Source organism: Coregonus lavaretus (assembly GCF_964263955.1).
Source record: "Coregonus lavaretus genome assembly, chromosome: 16".
NCBI classification, from domain to species: Eukaryota; Metazoa; Chordata; class Actinopteri; order Salmoniformes; family Salmonidae; genus Coregonus; species Coregonus lavaretus.
The window spans coordinates 44153818-44177204 of record NC_140003.1 but is presented as its reverse complement, the minus strand read 5'-3'; the positions used below and the strand labels follow the sequence as shown (position 1 = coordinate 44177204).

The 23387-nt window shown below is 43.0% G+C and overlaps 2 protein-coding genes across 4 annotated transcripts; one reads left to right on the top strand and one right to left on the bottom strand.

Annotated features, from left to right (window-relative positions):
• Window positions 1–1110: 1110 nt before the first annotated feature.
• Window positions 1111–8268, bottom strand: LOC311143552 (tRNA (guanine-N(7)-)-methyltransferase non-catalytic subunit wdr4-like). The gene is made up of 11 exons (XM_084179403.1): window positions 8152–8268; window positions 7518–7586; window positions 7129–7269; window positions 6856–7012; window positions 6470–6582; window positions 6289–6349; window positions 6022–6126; window positions 2590–2654; window positions 2284–2470; window positions 1915–1984; window positions 1111–1514 (listed from the first exon to the last, which is right to left on the bottom strand). The coding sequence occupies exons 1-11, from the start codon at window positions 8232–8234 to the stop codon at window positions 1297–1299; spliced, it is 1269 nt and encodes a 422-aa protein (XP_084035529.1). The 5' UTR covers window positions 8235–8268; the 3' UTR covers window positions 1111–1296.
• LOC311143553 (ATP synthase-coupling factor 6, mitochondrial-like) lies at window positions 5157–23387 on the top strand. Of its 3 annotated transcripts, XM_084179404.1 has the most exons (6): window positions 5157–5516; window positions 16262–16305; window positions 16636–16765; window positions 22710–22773; window positions 22868–22992; window positions 23112–23387. In XM_084179404.1, the coding sequence occupies exons 3-6, from the start codon at window positions 16675–16677 to the stop codon at window positions 23156–23158; spliced, it is 327 nt and encodes a 108-aa protein (XP_084035530.1). In that variant the 5' UTR covers window positions 5157–5516; window positions 16262–16305; window positions 16636–16674; the 3' UTR covers window positions 23159–23387. The 3 variants fall into 3 exon arrangements, with proteins under 3 accessions (XP_084035530.1, XP_084035532.1, XP_084035531.1); XM_084179406.1 differs by lacking the exon at window positions 16262–16305 and having other exon boundaries at window positions 5157–5404; window positions 16672–16765; XM_084179405.1 differs by lacking the exon at window positions 16262–16305.

Below are 23387 nucleotides of genomic sequence, written 5' to 3'. Positions count from 1 at the left end.
TGCTAGCTGTGCCACTAGAGATCCTGGTTAGAATCCAGGCTCTGTCGTAGCCGGCCGCGACCGGGAGACCCATGGGGCGGCGCACAATTGGCCCAGGGTAGGGGAGGGAATGGCCGGCAGGGATGTAGCTCAGTTGGTAGAGCATGGCATTTGCAACGCCAGGGTTGTGGGTTCGATTCCAGTATAAAAAATAAAAATGTATGCACTCACTAACTGTAAGTCGCTCTGGATAAGAGCGTCTGCTAAATGACTAAAATGTAAATATATATATTATTCTACCCATCAATGCTTACTGAGTTGTCCTGTAGCTCTGGAGATGTTATGTTTCATGTGATTAAGATAGACAGAATGGCTGGTGAGAAACACTGTTTACTTCTGGACGTTGCTAGGAAACATAGCAGCTTCTGAAGAGCTGTCAGTGTGGCGGTGACCCTTGCAAAACGTGACTTGGTCAAACAACAGGGCGTTGTTGAAACACCTTAAGCCTTTCAATGCAAATGAGACATTTTTACTTCTTTGAAATGTGATAAACTTGTTATCCTACTTTGGGAGACAAGTAGGAAAAAAATGCCCTTGAATGATTTTCACACTTTTTAGAGAGCTCTTCTTTGTTTATGCCTATTCAGCATCTTTTAAACCCCTTTAAGCCCCACACCTCTTTAAGAATTCACATGTAAAAGGCCTGAGTCGGCATGACATCATCTTCCAGGAAATAGTCTCTCTATTATCGCCTTCCATTATCTCAGCCAATCATGGATCCCGCCTTTCTCTCTGCATAGCTCAGTGCTTCCTCCTTGGCTAAACTAGGCTCAGAATTTAAACATTTTATTCATATGCAGATCCCATATAAGTTTGTAATTAAAAGCATATGTAAGTTCACATGTTCAAGAAAGCATTTCTGAAACGGCACTGTGAAGTAGGAAATGGCATCAAACGCCTCTTGATACGGAATTGGGTCAGATTTGAATGACGTAGTCAACTTACTTCCTGACAGTGGAAGGACTCGGCTCCCCAGTGGTCAAGGTATGACACTACACGGTGCTTGGCTCTAGTTAAACTGGAGAGGACAACACATATAGTGGGGAGCGAGAGAGCCCCTTTTAAGCGTCAAACTGTGAGTCATAATGTTTTATTTAAAAAAACAAATTATTTGTAATTCAAAAATCATAATACATTTACACAACTCTGTGGTCAGCCTATCCATCTCCAAACAAAGATAGAATAACATAGAGAACTCTGAAAGAAGCCTTTTTAAACCCCAATATATAATTTATCCCTCTGTCTCTCCTCTCAGTTTCAGCTAGAGGCTTTGGGCACTGACCCAGACTGGTTGCCTTTCTTGGCTTTTTTACTGTCTCCGTTGGACTGCTGCCCCTTCCCTGGTCCTCTCTTCTTCTTGCCCCCGTGTTCATTCTGCTGCTGGAGCCTCTGCTGCTTCTTTTCTCTGTAGGACGCCATGTTGTCAAAGTTGGCCTTGTACAGGTGCTGGAACTGGCTCTCTAACCCTGCTGAGACTGTTGTGAGGAGAAACAGGGAGGGAGGGAGGGAGGGAGCAGGTTCAGAGACAGTGAAATAGATTGGAGCACAGTTCAGGTGGTGGATTACAATTAGAATGACAAATCAAACCCCTTTGTTCTAAAGCCTTGATCTAAGTTTATGTTGCAGGTTATTTCTGAGCATTCACTAAATAACAAAAGAGTAAAAAAAAAAAAACGAATGTAAAGTCTCCTGTGAGTCTTTTGACTACTTTGCATTAGAACTACTTAGCTCAGGGGAACATGAGGAGGCAGACATGGAGCCAAGTGCATAAACACCGCAGGTTAGTACTGCTCTTTACTGAAGGAGTAGGAGGATGATGAGGGGGCAATGTGGTAACGTGAGGGCACAGTGTTGTGCGTATGTGCGATGATTCACCCTGAAGTGCCTCCCAATGCGGCTGAAGGGCCTCTGTCACGCTTTTCAGCTCTGGGCTTTCACTGTCGCACTGCAGAGAGAACAAACACCACAGTGGCTTTGTGAAGATTTGTGTGTGTTGGGTATATGTTGTGAAATTGTTGGACATTACTGCACTGTCGGAGCTAGAAACACAAGCATTTCGCTACACCCGCGATAACATCTGCTAAACACGTGTATGTGACCAATAACATTTGATTTGATTTTGAACAGAACAAACACCACACTGGCTTTGTGAACAGAACTAAACCCAAATCCTGGTGTGTGTTTACTAAATGAGAACAGTATACTGGTGTGTTTGTAAGGCAAGTGTTTGCTCTATAACCGTACCTGCCAGCTGTCTTGCGTGTGTGTGTACATGAGGATCGGCGTCTCTCGGCTATCCAGCAGGACCCAGAGCCGACCCTGGGGGTCAAAGGTCAAATCCAGAGGACAGTGAGGTAGGGTCACCCTGCTGGAGGGCACCAGCCGCTCCTCTGTCCCCTGCTCCATCCCAAACAACTGCACTGAGGGAACTCTGGAAAACACAGGTCAAATATTATGTCAAAGGTTACACACACACTCCACTGATCTACATAGCTAGTGTCATTTATATATGTGCACAGTACACTGTCAACTCCTGATATATGCACCGACCTCTCACACTGCACCGCCACATGATGTCCACCGGGGGACCCTGCTATCCTGCTGACTGCAGACCTCTGGGAACAAAGTTAAAAATTATGATGATGTCATAAACATAACATGGTTCAGGGGAAAATCGGCGACCTGCTAGAGTCTTGCATCGGGTCAGATACCCATGGTTCCCCGCGGTTGACTTCCCAAAAATAACAATAAAATCAGCTGGCAGGGGTGGAATGAAAACATTATTTCAACTCGTGGGTTGGCTGGCGGTTCAGAACAATTATATTTCGGGTCGGAAACGTTTAAAATCAATATAATATATGTATTTTTCAAAGCCAGGAGCTTGTTGTGTTGAATTGTGTTGCGAATCCCATTAGGCTATGTGAGCAGGTGAGGCAGACATAGCCAGGCCTTGGTAGGCTACCAGCCACGCAACGAGAGAGTCGAGCAGGGAACTGTCCATTAGTAGGTTTGTCCATTAGTAGGTTTATTTGTGTGGTGCTGAAACATTCCTAATTTGGCCAAGTGCAGAGCTTATTTTCCCTTCAACCACGCAACAATATGTTGCCAAGTTTATTTTCCCTGACTCCATAGGTCGCGTGAAAATGTCTAACGTAACAGGAGAAATAAAACATTTATGTTATGATGGTGAAATACACCATTGTGGAAACAGGTTTTGCTGAGTGAAATCCCCGCTTTGGAAGGACTTCGGCGTCATTGTGGACAAGGAGCACAACAACCCGGTAGCTGGATACACAGCCTGCAAAAGTATGAGCGGGTATTTGTTTACGATAATTCGGTTTATTAACAGTTAATTATTACATTAATTTAGGTTTTCGTTCATTTAGACCATATGCAGGCAATGTAAAGTATAAACCTGTGCGGCTGGTAAAACTTTGAGTAGCTAATCGCCTACTAAATCAATGTAGCCTATTATGTTGCAGCCTATAGCCTATTAGATTCGGGGGAATTGTTTCTTTAAGTTTCAATTAAACTATTTGATAAAAGGTATTGTTTAGTTACGTCAGCTATAAGCTTTCATTAGGTAAGAAAAAGGCTAAGTAGCCATTTGAGTTGTCAATGTGCCGCAGCCCTATCGTTCTTAATTCATGGCATGGTTTCCTTTTATCCAGTGGTCCTCTGTAGCTCAGACGGCACTTGTAACGCCAAGGTAGTGGGTTCGATCCCCGGGACCACCCATACACAAAAATGTATGCACGCAAGACTGTAAGTCGCTTTGGATAAAAGCGTCTGCTAAATGGCATATTATTATATTATTATCCAAATGTTGAATAGACATGCTGACTAATTATTTCATGCGGGTAATGGGAATAGCCTACTACTCGAGTTATAAAAACAATTAGGCCTAAATAAATGGACGTTATTTGGCGGGCCACGGAACAGCTCTCGTGAACAATTCTATGCGGGTGGCCGAGAAAAAAACTGTCCTGTCGTCGGGTGGCGAAAACCAAACACTTCATTCCACAGTAAGAACCTCATACCAACGGTCAAGCATGGTGGTGGTAGTGTGATGGTCTGGAGACTTTTCTGCCTCAGGACCTGGACGACTTGACTTAATAGAAATATTCATGAATTCTGCTCTGTATCAGATAATTCTACAGGAGAATGTCAGGACATCGGTCTGTGAGCTGAAGCTGAAGCGCCGCTGGGTCATGCAGCAAGACGACGATCCAAAACACACAATCAAGTCTATATGAAAATAGCTAAAAAAGCAACAGACTTTATGTTTTGGAATGGCCTAGTCAAAGCCAATACCTAATTCCAATTGAGATGTTGAGGCAGGACTTGAAACGTGCAGTTCATGCTTGAAAACCCACAAATGTTGCTGAGTTAAAGAAGTTCTGCATGCAAGAGTGGGCCAAAATTCTTCCACAGCGATGTGAGAGACTGATCAACAACTACAGGAAACATTTGATTGCAGTCATTGCAGCTAAAGGTGGCACAACCAGTTATGGAGTGTCTGGGGGCAATTACTTTTTCACACAGGGGAATTGGGTGTTGCATAACTTTGTTAATTAAATAAGTATCCATTGAATGTGTTATTTATAAACTCAGGTTCCCTATATCGAACATTAGGTTTTGGTTGAAGATCTGATAACATTTAGTATTTAAAAAATATGCAAAAAATTGAGAAATCAGAAAGGGGGAAAATACTTTTTCAAGGCACTGTATACATAGAGGGTGCACTGAACTATCAACAGTCAGCTCGATGGGTTGTGGCTTAGCATGAGCGAGAACAAAGAGAGCTATTCAGTATAGGTATGAATGACACGGATAATGAATGACAATGTTCACTAGTCGTTGTTAAATGCACACCCAGAAGAGGAATGACTCCTCCCTGTATCAGTGTGAGTGGCTTGGTTAACTACAGTCCCACAGGGACGCCGGCGCATTCCGGACTTCTGACCCCTTTAAAAACATTGTGTTTGAGCTACAGGCTTCTGGGTTGTACCATTGGATTGGTCCATACCTTCTGCGTCCATGGATACCAACCATTGGTCTGTGTGAGCTACAGCTCAGTAAGACAAGGGTCGGGTCCTGAAGGGGCCTGGGGCGGGACTTTTTACAAAAATGTCTATAGAGTCCGAACGGTTTGAGCTACAAACTATTAATGCAGGGTTTTTCAATCAAAAACTGATATTTTGACCAATGGGTAAAATAATGATAATTGCGTAGATACTCCTCTAAGAAAACCAATGGTCCAAACCTCATGTCTCCTATCATAACCAGTTCAACAGTTATTGGAGTTTCTACCCTTTTAGGATCCCACAAAATCAATGGAGGCCAGAGGGAAAAAAACTAAAAGGTAAACAAATCTGGAAAATAGCACTGTGTCAGCCAGGCTGGATTGTTGTGAGAGAATTAAGGCTTAATGACAGGCTCACCGTTGAATCCGGAGGACATAAAACAATATAGAGGTAAGATAGATATCGATTTTGAGACGTAGTATTTTCATATTTTAGTATACGCTTTTCATATTAATGCGAAAGTGGTGTTCTTTATGAAATATCAGAGCCCGGAACGTACCGCAAGCTTTTTTTTCTCTCCAAGCCTTTTACATTTAATTCAGTTTGTATTCATTTGGCTTTTTGCGACCCGCAGAAACAAATCTGCAGACGACCACCAGACGTCCTCAAAAGTCACTGGGAGAAAGCAGTGCTTATTATCAAATGTATTAGGTTACAAAATCCGACTTTTTTGATATAATGTTAATGATTCAGTATGTTAGAGAAAGACCCCACTGAACGATTCAGAACATGACAATTCATATTTGTCTTTTTAAAATGTATTTTATAACATAAGGAAGTGAAATTTGATCACCAAAGCGCGTTTTCACCCACTCTACAAAACAGGGCTCATGTGAGAAGTCAAGTGTTGGGATCTCAGGACTGATAGGGTTCATGTGAGAAGTCAAGTGGTCACCTTTTCCTTTCCTGTGTCAGAGTTCGGCATGTCCCTCAGCTGCTTCAGGTCCCAGCTCTGGAGCCTCCGACCCGACTCATACTCCCACAGCTTCATGGTCCCATCCTGTCAACACACACCGGCCCAGTCAGACATGCCGGCCCAGTCAGTAGAGCTAGGTCTGGACCAGTACAAGTGATACCTCTCTGAAAGATCGCCCAGCTTTAAGTCATAGAACTCAATTCAGCAGAATTGTAATATGTCTAGCAGTTTGTCTCGATCTCTCACCCCTGATCCAGAGAGTAGCCACTGTGGGTGTCCTGGTGGGGCCAATAGAGAACTGACAAACCTATGGAGAAATTTTTTTGAAATATCAGGAAATTAGTGGTAACCGACTGGTTAAGCATTCATGTTTAATTATGTCTCCTTTCCGTGGCCATTCCTTGCTAGGTAGGCCAGCCATACTCACTCCAAGTGTCCCAGGCAGAATGCCTGGATGTTGTGTGGTGACCTCAGGTGGCTGACCCTGATCTTCTCATCGCGGTCGGCTGTGATGACGTATTTGTCATTGGGGGTCAGGGTCTAGAGGAGAGGGGAGGGTGATATCCCAAACTGAGTGTCAGTTCCCTCGGGAGTTGTCCACTTGAAGAGCCATTGATCGTCATGTTACAATTGTGAAAATGTACAACCGTTGAAGGCGTCGGACCCCCTCAATTCTGCACAATCTGAGATGTAAGACGGGACCAGGTAAGGGCTGTCCCATCTCCTGAAAATGGCCTTTAAAAACATTCAACTAGGAAAAACTGCCTACCCTTTAATAAGAAAGTAAAATGTGCATGAATTAATCCTCTTTACCATTGATAGCAGCATGGATAGATGGCCCAGCTTCAACTCTCCTGTCTTCTGAGGCTCCACCACAGAGAAGGAGTAGACGTCACCTGACTTGTCTGCCGCCCACACCTCATCCTCAGCCTCGGTGAACACAAGAGATGTGCACCTTCGCACAACCCACCTGAAATCATACAACTGCCTCACTCAACAACTAAAAGAGAGCGGCAATCTCTTTGGATTTGTTGTCGATTTCAGTAAGTAGGATATTTGCTTTTTATCGGCTTGTTCTACGGATACCTTGTACTGATGACCTGCCATGAGGGTTCACAGCGGAACAGAACCAGGCGTTTGGTGTCATCTGTCAGCGCCACCAGCTTCGCCGAGGAGGAAATGGCAAACGCCAGGATCTTGTCACTACCCGTCTCTTCTGATCCATCACTACCAGGATGAAAGGGATCAGTACATTTCAGGTTAAATCATCTCTCTTGAAAAAGCTGCTTCTGACCACACAGTGACACACACGTTTCAAATCAAACAAGTGGTTCAGTCACATATCTAGGTCTCGGAAGTCTGATGATAACTCAGCAATGATGGGTACACTGCACGGACAACTGCCCATGGGTTTGGGCAACACAATTCTGAGAGGTCAGTTGGCTGAAAATACATAGCGTGCTAATGTTGTTTACCTTTTGTTGTCGGCCTCTGTGTCCTTTGGCTTCTGTTCTGCTGCGCTGCAGTCAAACACAAATGGTTCTCTGGTACAAAAAGAGAAAGAACCATTTAATCATTGATGATTTCAAATGTGGACGTTGATTTCATACACATAGCTCGCTAGCCCAAGAAAGTACTAAATTAGCCTGTTTTGTACTGAGAGTACAAAACATTAGGAATACCTTCCTAATATTGAGTTGCAGCCTGTGCGCCTGGCACCTTCTACCATACCCCATTCAAAGGCACTTCAATATTTTGTCTTGGCACACACACAATCCATGTCTCAATTGTCTCAAGGCTTAAAAATCCTTCTTTAACCTGTCTTCTCCCCTTCATCTACACTGATTTAAGTTGATTTAACAAGTGACATCAAAACGGGGTCACAGCGTTCACCTGGTCATTCTGTGATAGAAAAATATGTTGTACACTCAGTGTATACCGTCTATAAATGGACTAACTTAGCTAATAGCTGACTAGCTAGCATGATATGCAGCTAGTTATCTAATTTCTTTCTCATCGCTAGCCTACTAGCTTAGCTTATACGACGCATTATTGAACAAATAATACATTATTACACACATATTGAACAAATAATACGTTATTAAAAACCTGCTCTTTTTAGTGTGTACTGCAATTAGCTTTTTTTCATAGGTTGAAACAAGCCATTCTCCACAGGCACCGAGAGCTGCCATGGCTCCTTCTACAAATACCGTTCACGTGGGACGCGCGGAAGTATTTTGTCGCACCTCTTTTACGTCACCAAAGAACAAAACGTTAACTAAAAGATTATGGATACTATAGGTTTACATTTTAGTCATTTAGCAGACACTCTTATAGTTAGTGCATACATTATTATTTTATACTGACCCCCCGTGGGAATCGAACCCACAACCCCGGCGTTGCAAACGCCATGCTCTACCAACTGAGCTACATCCCTGCCGGCCATTCCCTCCCATACCCTGGACTACGCCGGGCCAATTGTGCGCCGCCCCATGGGTCTCCCGGTCGCGGCCGGCTACGACAGAGCCTGGATTCGAACCAGGATCTCTAGTGGCACTGCGATGCAGTGCCTTAGACCACTGCGCCACTCGGGATACCCACAAAATGTTAACACTCTTATTAAAAAACCCCAGAAGAAGCTAAATCAATGGCTACAGCGGGACTTATCTTTAAAAGGGAAGAGTCTTAATAACCAAGGCTCAGGGCATCTCTAGGCTAACACGTGCCGCTCGATCTTTATATCTCGACGGTAAAATAAGCAAAGCGATAGACCAGATGCTTTTCAACTTTCTGTGGAGAAACCGTACCCATTACATTAGGAAAACTATTGAGTATTGGTGGGCTGAATTTTTCTAGACTTTACTACCTTAAAGAATACGTTTAAGATCAATTGGATAAAACAATTCCTAAGAAGACCCACTTCTATGTGGAACTTTATTCCTCATCGTGTCTTCTCTACTTCTGGTGGCCTTAACTTCATATTGGTTTGCAATTATAATATTGACAAAGTTCCAGTGAAACTCTCTGCTTTTCATCGGCAGGTTTTCTTGTCATGGTCCTTAATTTTTAAGCATAATTTTTCTCCACACAGATATTATATGTGGAATAAATGGGGAATATTGTATAAAAATACTTCTTTGATTTTAGAATATTGGTTCCGAAATAATATCCTATTGGTGTGCCAACTTGTAAATGCAGAGGGTCTTTCACTTAATTATAAGGAATTCTTATCACTTTACAAGATCCCCCTAACACCTAAAGATTTTGCAATTGTTTTAGATGCCATTCCCTCAGGTGTTGCTTTATTATTCAGGAACGTGTCAAGACCTGACCTTCAGAACATACCTACGATTAACCCTGTTGACTCATCAGTAGGAAAGATTTGTTTTTCTTTTGGTCCATACAACAACAATAGAGTTATAGGAGCCTTGTTTCAGCGGGATGTTGTATCTATAGCTTATTGTTCTTCGGCTTGCAAGCGGCCCCCCTTTTTCCTCCAAACATCCAGGCTCTGTCGCAGCCGGCCGTGACCGGGAGACCTATGGGGCGGCGCACAATTGGCCCAGCGTCGTCCAGGGTAGGGGAGGGAATGGCCGGCAGGGATGTAGCTCAGTTGGTAGAGCATGGCGTTTGCAACGCCAGGGTTGTGGGTTCGATTCCCAAGGGGGGGGTATAAAAAATAATAATAATACTCAAACAAAAATAATGTATGCACTCACTAACTGTAAGTCGCTCTGGATAAGAGCGTCTGCTAAATGACTAAAATGTAAATGTAAAAATGTCACGCCCTATTGGAATGGTTTTATTGATAATATCTGTTGGAAAAAAGTTTGGATGTTTCCACACACATACCTACTTATTAGCAAAATTTAAGGAAGTTTCTTTTTAAATTATTCATAAATATGATCCTGCCAACCACTGTATGAAGAAGTTTATGAAAAACATAAATTCAAATTGTACTTTTTGTAATGACCACCCAGAAACGGTGTTGCATATTTTTTGGCATTTTATTCATGTAAGGAATCTGTGGCAAGACATCAGTAGATTTATAATTGAACACATTTATGAAGATTTTACACTATTATGGAGAGATGTACTGCTTGTACCTACTATAGAAATAAATTGAAACAATTTTATGTAATTAAGTTCATTATTCTTTTGGCCAAATTTCATATTCTAAAATGTATATTTACAAACAAAACACCACATTTTCTTACCTTACAAAAATACATTACACTATATTTTAAGACAATTAAATACTCTACCAACAAAAAAGCTGTAAGAATTATAAATGTGTGTATGCCACTTAAGGGCCTTGTGTAATGTGATATTGTACCCCCTAGCCCAATTGACCTTTGTATATTCTTTATATATACTTGTATACTTTATATATACTCGTACAGCCGCGAGCTGCCCAGTGACACAAGCCTACCAGACGAGCTAAACCACTTCTATGCTCGCTTCGAGGCAAGCAACACTGAAGCATGCATGAGAGCACCAGCTGTTCCGGATGACTATGTGATCACGCTCTCCGTAGCCGATGTGAGTAAGACTTTTAAGCAGGTCAACATTCACAAGGCCGCAGGGCCAGACGGATTACCAGGACGTGTACTCCGAGCATGTGCTGACCAACTGGCAAGTGTCTTCACTGACATTTTCAACATGTCCCTGACTGAGTCTGTAATACCAACATGTTTCAAGCAGACCACCATAGTCCCTGTGCCCAAGGACACTAAGATAACCTGCCTAAATGACTACCAACCCGTAGCACTGACGTCTGTAGCCATGAAGTGCTTTGAAAGGCTGGTCATGGCTCACATCAACAGCATTATCCCAGAAACCCTAGACCCACTCCAATTTGCATACCGCCCTAACAGATCCACAGATGATGCAGTCTCTATTGCACTCCACACTGCCCTTTCCCACCTGGACAAGAGGAACACCTACGTGAGAATGCTATTCAATGACTACAGCTCAGCGTTCAACACCATAGTGCCCTCAAAGCTCATCACTAAGCTAAGGATCCTGGGACTAAACACCTCCCTCTGCAACTGGATCCTGGACTTCCTGACAGGCCGCCCCCAGGTGGTAAGGGTAGGTAACAACACATCTGCCACACTGATCCTCAACACGGGGGCCCCTCAGGGGTGCGTGCTCAGTCCCCTCCTGTACTCCCTGTTCACCCATGACTGCATGGCCAGGTACGACTCCAACACCATCATTAAGTTTGCCGACGACACAACAGTGGTAGGCCTGATCACAGACAACGATGAGACAACCTATAGGGAGGAGGTCAGAGACCTGGCCGTGTGGTGCCAGGATAACAACCTCTCCCTCAACGTGACCAAGACAAAGGAGATGATTGTGGACTACAGGAAAAAAAAAAGAGGACTGAGCACGCCTCCATTCTCATCGACGGGGCTGTAGTGGAACAGGTTGAGAGCTTCAAGTTCCTTGGTGTCCACATCACCAACAAACTATCATGGTCCAAACACACCAAGACAGTCGTGAAGAGCGCACGACAAAGCCTATTCCCCCTCAGGAGACTGAAAAGATTTGGCATGGGTCCTCAGATCCTCAAAAAATTCTACAGCTGCACCATCGAGAGCATCCTGACTGGTTGCATCACCACCTGGTATGGCAACTGCTTGGCCTCTGACCGCAAGGCACTACAGAGGGTAGTGCGTACGGCCCAGTACATCACTGGGGCCAAGCTTCCTGCCATCCAGGACCTCTATACCAGGCGGTGTCAGAGGAAGGCCCTCAAAATTGTCAAAGACTCCAGCCACCCTAGTCATAGACTGTTCTCTCTGCTACCGCACGGCAAGCGGTACCGGAGTGCCAAGTCTAGGTCCAAAAGACTTCTCAACAGCTTCTACCCCCAAGCCATAAGACTCCTGAACAGCTAATCATGGCTACCCGGACTATTTGCACTGCCCCCCCCCCACACCCCATCTTTTTATGCTGCTGCTACTCTGTTAATTATTTATGCATAGTCACTTTAACTCTACCCACATGTGCATATTACCTCAACTACCTCAACTAGCCGGTGCCCCCGCACATTGACTCTGCACCGGTACCCCCCTGTATACAGTGGGGAGAACAAGTATTTGATACACTGCCGATTTTGAAGGTTTTCCGACTTACAAAGCATGTAGAGGTCTGTAATTGTTATCATAGGTACACTTCAACTGTGAGAGACGGAATCTAAAACAAAAATCCAGAAAATCACATTGTATGATTTTTAAGTAATTAATTTGCATTTTATTGCATGACATAAGTATTTGATACATCAGAAAAGCAGAACTTAATATTTGGTACAGAAACCTTTGTTTGCAATTACAGAGATCATACGTTTCCTGTAGGTCTTGACCAGGTTTGCACACACTGCAGCAGGGATTTTGGCCCACTCCTCCATACAGATCTTCTCCAGATCCTTCAGGTTTCGGGGCTGTCGCTGGGCAATACGGACTTTCAGCTCCCTCCAAAGATTTTCTATTGGGTTCAGGTCTGGAGACTGGCTAGGCCACTCCAGGACCTTGAGATGCTTCTTACGAAGCCACTCCTTAGTTGCCCTGGCTGTGTGTTTCGGGTCGTTGTCATGCTGGAAGACCCAGCCACGACCCATCTTCAATGCTCTTACTGAGGGAAGGAGGTTGTTGGCCAAGATCTCGCGATACATGGCCCCATCCATCCTCGCCTCAATACAGTGCAGTTGTCCTGTCCCCTTTGCAGAAAAGCATCCCCAAAGAATGATGTTTCCACCTCCATGCTTCACGGTGGGATGGTGTTCTTGGGGTTGTACTCATCCTTCTTCTTCCTCCAAACACGGCGAGTGGAGTTTAGACCAAAAAGCTCTATATTTGTCTCATCAGACCACATTACCTTCTCCCATTCCTCCTCTGGATCATCCAGATGGTCATTGGCAAACTTCAGACGGGCCTGGACATGTGCTGGCTTGAGCAGGGGGACCTTGCGTGCGCTGCAGGATTTTAATCCATGACGGCGTAGTGTGTTACTAATGGTTTTCTTTGAGACTGTGCTCCCAGCTCTCTTCAGGTCATTGACCAGGTCATGCCGTGTAGTTCTGGGCTGATCCCTCACCTTCCTCATGATCATTGATGCCCCACGAGGTGAGATCTTGCATGGAGCCACAGACCGAGGGTGATTGACCGTCATCTTGAACTTCTTCAATTTTCTAATAATTGCGCCAACAGTTGTTGCCTTCTCACCAAGCTGCTTGCCTATTGTCCTGTAGCCCATCCCAGCCTTGTGCAGGTCTACAATTGTATCCCTGGTGTCCTTACACAGCTCACTGGTCTTGGCCATTGTGGAGAGGTTGGAGTCTGTTTGATTGAGTGTGTGGACAGGTGTCTTTTATACAGGTAACGAGTTCAAACAGGTGCAGTTAATAAAGGTGATGAGTGGAGAACAGGAGGGCTTCTTAAAGAAAAACTAACAGGTCTGTGAGAGACGGAATTCTTACTGGTTGGTAGGTGATCAAATACTTATGTCATGCAATAAAATGCAAATTAATTACTTTAAAATCATACAATGTGCTTTTCTGGATTTTTGTTTTAGATTCTGTCTCTCACAGTTGAAGTGTACCTATGATAAAAATTACAGACCTCTACATGCTTTGTAAGTAGGAAAACCTGCAAAATCGGCAGTGTATCAAATACTTGTTCTCCCCACTGTAAATAGCCTCCCTACTGTTATTTTATTTTACTTCTGCTCTTTTTTTCTCAACACTTTTTTGTTTTATTTTACTTTTTTATAAAAAATAAATGCACTGTTGGTTAAGGGCTGTAAGTAAGCATTTCACTGTAATGTCTGCACCTGTTGTATTCGGCGCATGTGGCCAATAAAATTTGATTTCATGTTGTGGTCTTACAGTGCCTTCAGAAAGTATTCATACCCCTTGACTTATTCCACATTTTGTTTTACAGCCTGAATTCAAAATATATATATTTTTCTCACCCATCCACACACGATACCCCATGGTGACAGTGAAAACATGTTTTCAGAAATTTTTCCAAATGTATTGAAAATGAAATACTGAAATATCTCATTTACATACAGTGAGGGAAAAACGTATTTGATCCCCTGCTGATTTTGTATGTTTGCCCACTGACAAAGACATGATCAGTCTATAATTTTAATGGTAGGTTTATTTGAACAGGGAGAGACAGAATAACAACAACAAAATCCAGAAAAACGCATGTCAAAAATGTTATAAATTGATTTGCATTTTAATGAGGGAAATAAGTATTTGACCCCTCTGCAAAACATGACTTAGTACTTGGTGGCAAAACCCTTGTTGGCAATCACAGAGGTCAGACGTTTCTTGTAGTTGACCACCAGGTTTGCACACATCTCAGGAGGGATTTTATCCCACTCCTCTTTGCAGATCTTCTCCAAGTCATTAAGGTTTCAAGGCTGACGTTTGGCAACTCGAACCTTCAGCTCCCTCCACAGATCTTCTATGGGATTAAGGTCTGGAGACTGGCTAGGCCACTCCAGGAACTTAATGTGCTTCTTCTTGAGCCACTCCTTTGTTGCCTTGGCCGTGTGTTTTGGGTCATTGTCATGCTGGAATACCCATCCACAACCAATTTTCAATGCCCTGGCTGAGGGAAGGTTCTCACCCAAGATTTGACGGTACATGGCCCCGTCCATCGTCCCTTTTATTTGGTGAAGTTGTCCTGTCCCCTTAGCAGAAAAACACCCCCAAAGTATAATGTTTCCACCTCCATGTTTGACGGTGGGGATGGTGTTCTTGGGGTCATAGGCAGCATTCCTCCTCCTCCAAACACGGCGAGTTGAGTTGATGCCAAAGAGCTCGATTTTGGTCTCATCTGACCACAACACTTTCACCCAGTTCTCCTCTGAATCAGTCAGATGTTCATTGGCAAACTCCAGACGGGCCTGTATAGGTGCTTTCTTGAACAGGGGGACCTTGCGGGTGCTGCAGGATTTCAGTCCTTCACGGCGTAGTATGTTACCAATTGTTTTCTTGGTGACTATGGTCCCAGCTGCCTTGAGATCATTGACAAGATCCTCCCGTGTAGTTCTGGGCTAATTCCTCACCGTTCTCATGATCATTGCAACTCCACGAGGTGAGATCTTGCATGGAGCCCCAGGTCGAGGGAGATTGACAGTTATTTTGTGTTTCTTCCATTTGCGAATAATCGCACCAACTGTTGTCACCTTCTCACCAAGCTGCTTGCCGATGGTCTTGTAGCCCATTCCAGACTTGTGTAGGTCTACAATCTTGTCCCTGACATCCTTGGATTGCTCTTTGGCCTTGGCCATGGTGGAGAGTTTGGAATCTGATTGATTGCTTCTGTGGACAGGTGTCTTTTATACAGGTAACAAACTGAGATTAGGAGCACTCCCTTTAAGAGTGTGCTCCTAATCTCAGCTCGTTACCTGTATAAAAGGCACCTGGGAGCCAGAACTCTTTCTGATTGAGAGGGGGTCAAATACTTATTTCCCTCATTAAAATGCAAATAAATTGATAACATTTTTTACATGCGTTTTTCTGGATTTTTGTTGTTGTTACTCTGTCTCTCACTGTTCAAATAAAACTACCATTAAAATTATAGACTGATCATTTCTTTGTCAGTTGGCATACGTACAAAATCAGCAGGGGATCAAATACTTTTTTCCCTCACTGTAAGTATTTACACCCCTGAGTCAATACTTTGTAGAATCAAATACAAAAAAATGTCTCGCATGCGCCGAATACACCTTACAGTGAAATGCTTACTTACAGGCCCTTAACCAACAATGCAGTTTTAAGAAAAATAAGTGTTAAGTAAAAATTAGATACTTTTTTTCGAGGCTGACGTTTGGCAACTCGAACCTTCAGCTCCCTCCACAGATTTTCTATGGGATTAAGGTCTAAAAAAAAAATATTTGACTAAAAAACAAACATTAAAGAGCAGCAGTAAAATAACAGTAGCGAGGCTATATACAGGGGGTACCGGTACAGTCAATGTGCGGGGCACAGGTTAGTCAAGGTAATTGAGGTAAAATGTATACTACCGGTCAAAAGGTTTAGAACGCCTACTAATTCAAGGGTTTTTCTTTTATTTTGACTGTTTTCTACATTGTAGAATTATAGTGAAGACATCAAAACTATGAAATAACACATATAGAATCATTTATTAACCATAAAAGTGTTAAACAAATCAAAATATATTTTATATTTCAGATTCTTCAATAGCCACCCTTTGCCTTGATGACAGTATGAAAAATGTATGCACTCACTAACTGTAAGTCGCTCTGGATAAGAGCGTCTGCTAAATGACTAAAATGTAAATGTGTTACTGATTTAGTAAACAATGCCATGCGGGTGGGTCGTAGCATTAAAATAAAACCCAGCCCTGAAACAAAACGTTTCTGATACAGATTATTTTGTGTTTCTGGCCCTTAAAATCGAAGCATAGTATGCCTGCAACACAATGCATTGCTTTTTAAAATGGACAAATCTTTTAATTGGGGCCAAATTTGAGCAAATTCTGAAATTGTGATCATCACAATTAACTACAGAAAATCATGCAATTCATTATTTCATTGTTTTCACAGCCCTAGTTGCAGTTATATTGTAACTATTTGGATCAGTGCATGCAGGCAGAGAGCTGGAGAACGTTGAGTGCTGCTGCCCTGTGCACGAAAGCTGGTGGTCCAAAGAAGCCCAAGAAGAGCAGCTCAGGAAGTAAGTTTTGATCAGCATTTAATTTGACAAAAAAAATACCTCACAATTATTTATAGTTTATGATACTTTAGCAGATGTCAATTCTGTGGGCGGCAGGTAGCTTAGTGGTTAAGAGCGTTGTGCCGGTAACCGAAAGGTCGCTGGTTCTAATCCCCGAGCCGACTAGGTGAAAAATCTGTCGATGTGCCCTTGAGCAAGGCACTTAACCCTACTTGCTCCTGTAAGTTGCTCTGGATAAGAGCGTCTGCTAAATGTAAACATTTAAATGTAATGTAAATGTTGAGCATAGTGAGGGTGCTACAAATATCAATACAATTACACATCAGATCCAAATTATACTTACTTGGCCATTTTCTTGTGTATTTGACAAAGGGACTTAAAGTAGTTGGCACACAATGACAAACTCAGAAAGAGTTGGCTGTGGACTATCCACAGATTTGATTTAGCTGTAATGCTATTCATCAATTGATCCAGGAGGAGAAGAGAGACCCATTGACAGCAAGACTGATAAAACGCCCCAATGTGGCTCATCTGATTTGAAGACTTCACTAGAGATATGAACACCTCGTTTGTCCCGGAATATTTCTATTAGTAGTGAGACTTTTTATTTATTTATTTTTTATATATATTTTTTATGAGAAGTTCCTTTTTGGGGAAACATTTTCCATGACCAATCAAGAACATTACATCGCCAATCAAGATGGACATGCACTGCCATTATGAAGATGCACAGAAGAAATACATTTCAAAGGTCTTTCAGATGCTGAAGATATTGTGTACAGTAGCCCTACAGTATTTGAGCTGTCCTGTCAATCACTGCTGAAACAGCACACTGAACTGACTGGCAGCAACTGCTGCTGCACGTTATGCCTTTAGTCAAACCATGACCTTTACTCTACTAATACAGTGAGGGAAAAAATTATTTTATCTCCTGCTGATTTTGTACGTTTGCCCACTAACAAAGAAATGATCAGTCTATAATTTTAATGGTAGGTTTATTTGAACAGTGAGATACAGAATAACAACGAAAAAATCCAGAAAAAAGCATGTCAAAAATGTTATAAATTGATTTGCATTTTAATGAGGGAAATACGTATTTGACCCCCTCTCAATCAGAAAGATTTCTGGCTCCCAGGTGTCTTTTATACAGGTAACGAGCTGAGATTAGGAGCACACTCTTAAAGGGAGTGCTCCTAATCTCAGTTTGTTACCTGTATAAAATACACCTGGGAGCCAGAAGCTATCAATCAATCAGATTCCAAACTCTCCACCATGGCCAAGACCAAATAGCTCTCCAAGGATGTCAGGGACAGGATTGTAGACCTACACAAGGCTGGAATGGGCTACAAGACCATCGCCAAGCAGCTTGGTGAGAAGGTGCCAACAGTTGGTGCGATTATTCGCAAATGAAAGAAACACAAAATAACTGTCAATCTCCCTCGGCCTAGGGCTCCATGCAAGATCTCACCTCGTGGAGTTACAATGATCATGAGAACGATGAGGAATCCGCCCAGAACTACACGGGAGGATCTTGTCAATGATCTCAAGGCAGCTGGGACCATAGTCACCAAGAAAACAATTGGTAACTCACTACGCCGTGAAGGACTGAAATCCTGCAGCGCCCGCAAGGTCCCCCTGCTCAAGAAAGCACATATACATGCCCGTCTGAAGTTTGCCAATGAACATCTGAATGATTCAGAGGAGAACTGGGTGAAAGTGTTGTGGTCAGATGAGACCAAAATGGAGCTCTTTGGCATCAACTCAACTCGCCGTGTTTGGAGGAGGAGGAATGCTGCATATGACCCCAAGAACACCATCCCCACCGTCAAACATGGAGGTGGAAACATTATGCTTTGGGGGTGTTTTTCTGCTAAGGGGACAGGACAACTTCACCGAATCAAAGGGACAATGGACGGGGCCATGTACCGCCAAATCTTGGGTGAGAACCTCCTTCCCTTAGCCAGGGCATTGAAAATTAGTTGTGGATGGGTATTCCAGCATGACAATGACCCAAAACACACGGCCAAGGCAACAAAGGAGTGGCTCAAGAAGAAGCACATTAAGGTCCTGGAGTGGCCTAGCCAGTCTCCAGACCTTAATCCCATAGAAAATCTGTGGAGGGAGCTGAAGGTTCGAGTTGCCAAACGTCAGCCTCGAAACCTTAATGACTTGGAGAAGATCTGCAAAGAGGAGTGGGATAAAATCCCTCCTGAGATGTGTGCAAACCTGGTGGCCAACTACAAGAAACGTCTGACCTCTGTGATTGCCAACAAGGGTTTTGCCACCAAGTACTAAGTCATGTTTTGCAGAGGGGTCAAATACTTATTTCCCTCACTAAAATGCTAATCAATTTATAACATTTTCGACATGCATTTTTCTGGATTTTGTTGTTGTTATTCTGTCTCTCACTGTTCATGCTGAAGCATCCTGGAGGCCTGTATTTGCAGCCAAAAGGCTGAGGAATCTACAATTCTGAATCCTCTAGAAGGATTTTATTTCTGCAGGCCGCTTGTACCACAATTTGAGCAAATGTCTCAGCTAGTTCCACAAATTGTTTCTATATTAAGTGATGGTGAAAAATGCAAATTAATTTGATGTTTTCCTACCCCGGGTATCAACATAAAATGAATTTTTTTTCACAGCTTTCACTAATATAATCAGATATTTTTCAAACAATAGTATCCTCTTATATAAGTTGAATTTTTTCTCGTACTCGATAACAAGAATTGTCAATGAAAGATAGTTTTGGCTAGCTGGGGAAGTTTATCTTGGCACTTAATTATGAAACTATACTTTGATTTAAAATGTCATGTTTTTACTATGTCCCTCCATTAACAGTACTGTTACACTTTTTGTGGCCCTTCTTGAAATGTTACACTTTGTACCCTTTCTAGTCCAGTCTCCATACAGTGGGGGGGAAAAAAAGTATTTAGTCAGCCACCAATTTAGTCAGCCACGATTTTTTTTCTCTCATTTTGTCTGTCATAGTTGACGTGTACCTATGATGAAAATTACAGGCCTCTCTCTTCTTTTTAAGTGGGAGAACTTGCACAATTGGTGGCTGACTAAATACATTTTTCCCCACTGTATGTGTCTTGCAAAGGGATATTCTTGAATACTCTCTGGGGGTAGCCATGTTCCGCTGGGTAAGTTTCGTCCACATTTTTAAGGCAAAGTGGGGGCATGTTGGCGTACAATCCTTTTAGACTACTTAGAGAATATAAATACATCTGGTTTGTTCCCCCCCCCCCCCCGTCCTTTAGAGAAGCTTGTCCCACACAGAAAATATGTGGAGTTTCCCAAGAAAGAAGTGACACCAGCGGCCGCTGCTGCAGCAGAAGTTGGCGCCGCCCCCAAGCCTGTTGTTGAAGACGCTGCAGCAGAATCGATTGTTGCCGCAGCTGACGCTGTACCATCCCCCGCTGCAGCCGAAGCTGCTCCTGTCGTCCAAGCAGCCGAAGCCGCTCCTGTTGTTGAAGCAGCTTCCCCTGCTGCAGCCGAAGCTGCTCCTGTCGTTGAAGCTTCATCAGCAGCCGACGCTCGTATTGAAGCCGTCCCAGATGTTGCTGCTGCCCCTGCAGAAGCTGTTGCTGAAGCTGCCTCAGTTGAAGCTGCCTCAGTTGAAGCTGCTGCAGAAGCTGTTGCTGAAGCTGCCTCAGTTGAAGCTGCTGCAGAAGTTGTGGCTGAATCTGCAGCCATTGAAGGTGCAGCTGAAGCCCTCGTTGAAGTTGTAGCAGAGGTTGTGGCTGAAGCTGCCCAAGTTGAAGCTGCAGCAGAGGAGCTGATTGCAGAGGCCCCGGCTGAGGCAGAACGGATTGCGGCGTCTGAGGGTATACCCCCTTCTTTCCTCTATGGACCCTACAGTTTACCAACAGTCATATTTTAATTCCCATGTGAATATATTATAACTATAAGGATAACTTGTAAAGATACCTAATATCACAAAAGCACTTTTCGTTCTTGCTTTGCGCAGCTTATTGGCTTGTCTTTTTCAGTGGGCTTATTTACCACATAATGTATTTGCTATTTATCCCTCAAAGAACTACCACATGTCTACATCATTGCAGCCATGTGGACTCAAGCCACAGCCACACCCCCTCTTCCCCCAACCCGGTCCTTCTGGGATTCTATGCATTAACCTGTAACCATACTGCTTTGACCATCCAACACCCGATGCATGTCTCCACTGCATACTCATCAGCACGGCTTCATCATTTCCTCTCTGGTTCATCTGTGATGGTCAGCACTGATCTTCTTGGCTCAGTATCTTTTATTTTGCCATGTTTTTCCAGCACTTAACTAATTCTGAACTGCACTCATCCTGCTGCAAGTTTGTTTCTCGACATCGTTCTATGTTTTCCTTCTGTCACTTGATCATTGTGAATTCTGTTCTTATTTGCGCAACTCCTCTTTCATATCCTCCTCTATTCCCTTCACTGAATATTGTTACGACGCCCTCAATTTTACGTTTTTTTATTTTTATAATTTCAACTATTGTCCGGTTTGTTTTACGTTACATGTGGTCCTCTGTAGCTCAGCTGGTAGAGCACGGCGCTTGTAACGCCAAGGTAGTGGGTTCGATCCCCGGGACCACCCATACACAAAAATGTATGCACGCATGACTGTAAGTCGCTTTGGATAAAAGCGTCTGCTAAATGGCATATTATTATTATTATTATTATAATTTGTACGGTTAATGTGTACTGTCAAAGGTAATGTTGAGGTCATACTAAGCAGCGTTTTGGCTAGTCTGGTGTCTCTGGGCAGCTACTAAGGGATGACATTGTGAAATGGGGTGTGATATTAGGATTCTGTTTCCTACTCTCCCCCTCAACTTCTCTCACACTTGTGTTTTCCCTGAGTCGCATGATATCAGTAATCTGTCATTGATCCCCTCACTTCTGTATTTGATTGGTGCTGTATATCATATGACTTTGGAAATGTCAACTTTCCTTCCCCTTGGTGGTCAATGCACTGAGTTTGAAACTGCACCTTGGTTGCTGGGTGTGGAATCAAACATGAGTGGGGAAAGAAGTTGTTACATTTTACTGTTAAATGTACATTAATTGGTTATATACGCAGGGATTTAAATTGGACATCTCAAATATAGAACCCATTGTCTGCCAAGTGATGCTATGAACTTCACAGATGTGATGCATAGCATTCCCCTTCACGGCAACTTATAACCTGTTACCTGACCTTTTCTAACATTAATCTTTCCTCTCTTACCCTTGTAGATGCTATACATTGTCTACCACTCCTAGGTGCTGTTTTTGTGCATGAGGGTCTTGGTCACAGACGTGATTCGTTTTTATCATGTGGTTCAAGCCAAAAGGGCATAGCCTGCTTGCCGTCTCTGTTCAGTTATTGCGTTCCACTCCTTGCCAGTCCTGTCATTTTCCAAAGAGACTAGCTTTTCACAATCTTCAAATATGAACATTCTATCATTAATGAGCTATAAAGATCATAGGATTTGATCATGATTTCGATAAACCTCATAGCTATCATCCAATCACAATGTTTATGCAAATTAGACTGATAGGAAAACTATTTAACTTAATGACGACAGGTGCCAGTTTTTCATTTCTTTCTTCTCAGAAAACATAGTTCGATTTAATCTTGTAGGCTAATATTTTCCGTATCATTATTTCTCTCACTACGGAGTCCTCACTAGCCACTTATAATTCTATGTTGCGCCAAATTTGGGCGCACTCCATGTTCCATAACTTTGTAATGGCAAATATGTATATATTTTTCCAACTACCAATCAGGAACTGCGCTGCAAATCTGGCTGCATTTTGAACGTTCGGTTGGCCAAAGGCCAGTCTCTTTGGCCAATGACAGGAGTGGCAAGTTACCTAACCAGACTGGTACCCAGACTAAAAAGGGGAACTGCTGTAAATGAATATAAAATAATTGTTGTTTTATTTCCTTGAACTATCAGGTCAACTGGACCCAATCCAGAAGTTCTTCCTAGATTCGATCCGTGAGTACTCCTCAAAGAGCGTGTAAGTTACACAGCTGTTTTTGGCTAGCTCTTCTGTCTTGCTCACGATCATCCCCTTTGTCATCAAGCTGACATTTTTACCTTATTTTTCTCAGGGCCAGTGGTGGTTTGGTAGATGCAGACCCTGCATATGAGAAGAACTTGGCAGAGGAGCTGACTAAACTCCAGCGACTGTATGGTGGTGGAGACCTCGTAGCTTTCCCAGAGTTCAAGTTCACAGGTTAGTAGTTTTATAAAGGAGGCCATGAGCCTTTTTTGAAATGCTTTTAGCTTCTTCTAGGACCAGGAATATAATGCATGCATATTCTCATCGCACACCTTTTTTCTCTCCCTGTGCAGAGCCCAAGCTGGAGGAAGTGGCCCCCCAAGTAAACATCACCAGTTAACTTTTCTACTGCTTTTTCCTGTCCATCTGTTCTATGAAGTGGAAGTATAATGATCAATTACATACTGTGTCAAGTTGACGCTAAAATCCTTTTAATTTTGTATGTGGGGAATAGATGTGGGGAATGTTTCCGTATATCTAGAAATTCTCTGTGAATGAAAGTCTGCATTAGATGCACAAGTTGGAGGACAAGCGGGGGGGGGAAGAAATAAACTCTGATCCATATTCTA

Bases quoted from the DNA above. Each gene is read 5' to 3' on its own strand.
- LOC311143552 (XM_084179403.1), bottom strand. From the start codon at position 8,234: ATGGCAGCTCTCGGTGCCTGTGGAGAATGGCTTGTTTCAACCTATGAA. The intron at 7,587-8,151 runs GTTTTTAATAAC...TTTTTGTACCAG, and splicing joins GTACACACTAAAAAGAGCAG to AGAACCATTTGTGTTTGACT. The intron at 6,583-6,855 runs GTAAAGAGGATT...CCTCTCCTCTAG, and splicing joins TATCCATGCTGCTATCAATG to ACCCTGACCCCCAATGACAA.
- LOC311143553 (XM_084179406.1), top strand. From the start codon at position 16,675: ATGCAGGCAGAGAGCTGGAGAACGTTGAGTGCTGCTGCCCTGTGCACG. The intron at 16,766-22,709 runs GTAAGTTTTGAT...TTGAACTATCAG, and splicing joins CAAGAAGAGCAGCTCAGGAA to GTCAACTGGACCCAATCCAG. The intron at 22,774-22,867 runs GTAAGTTACACA...TATTTTTCTCAG, and splicing joins GAGTACTCCTCAAAGAGCGT to GGCCAGTGGTGGTTTGGTAG.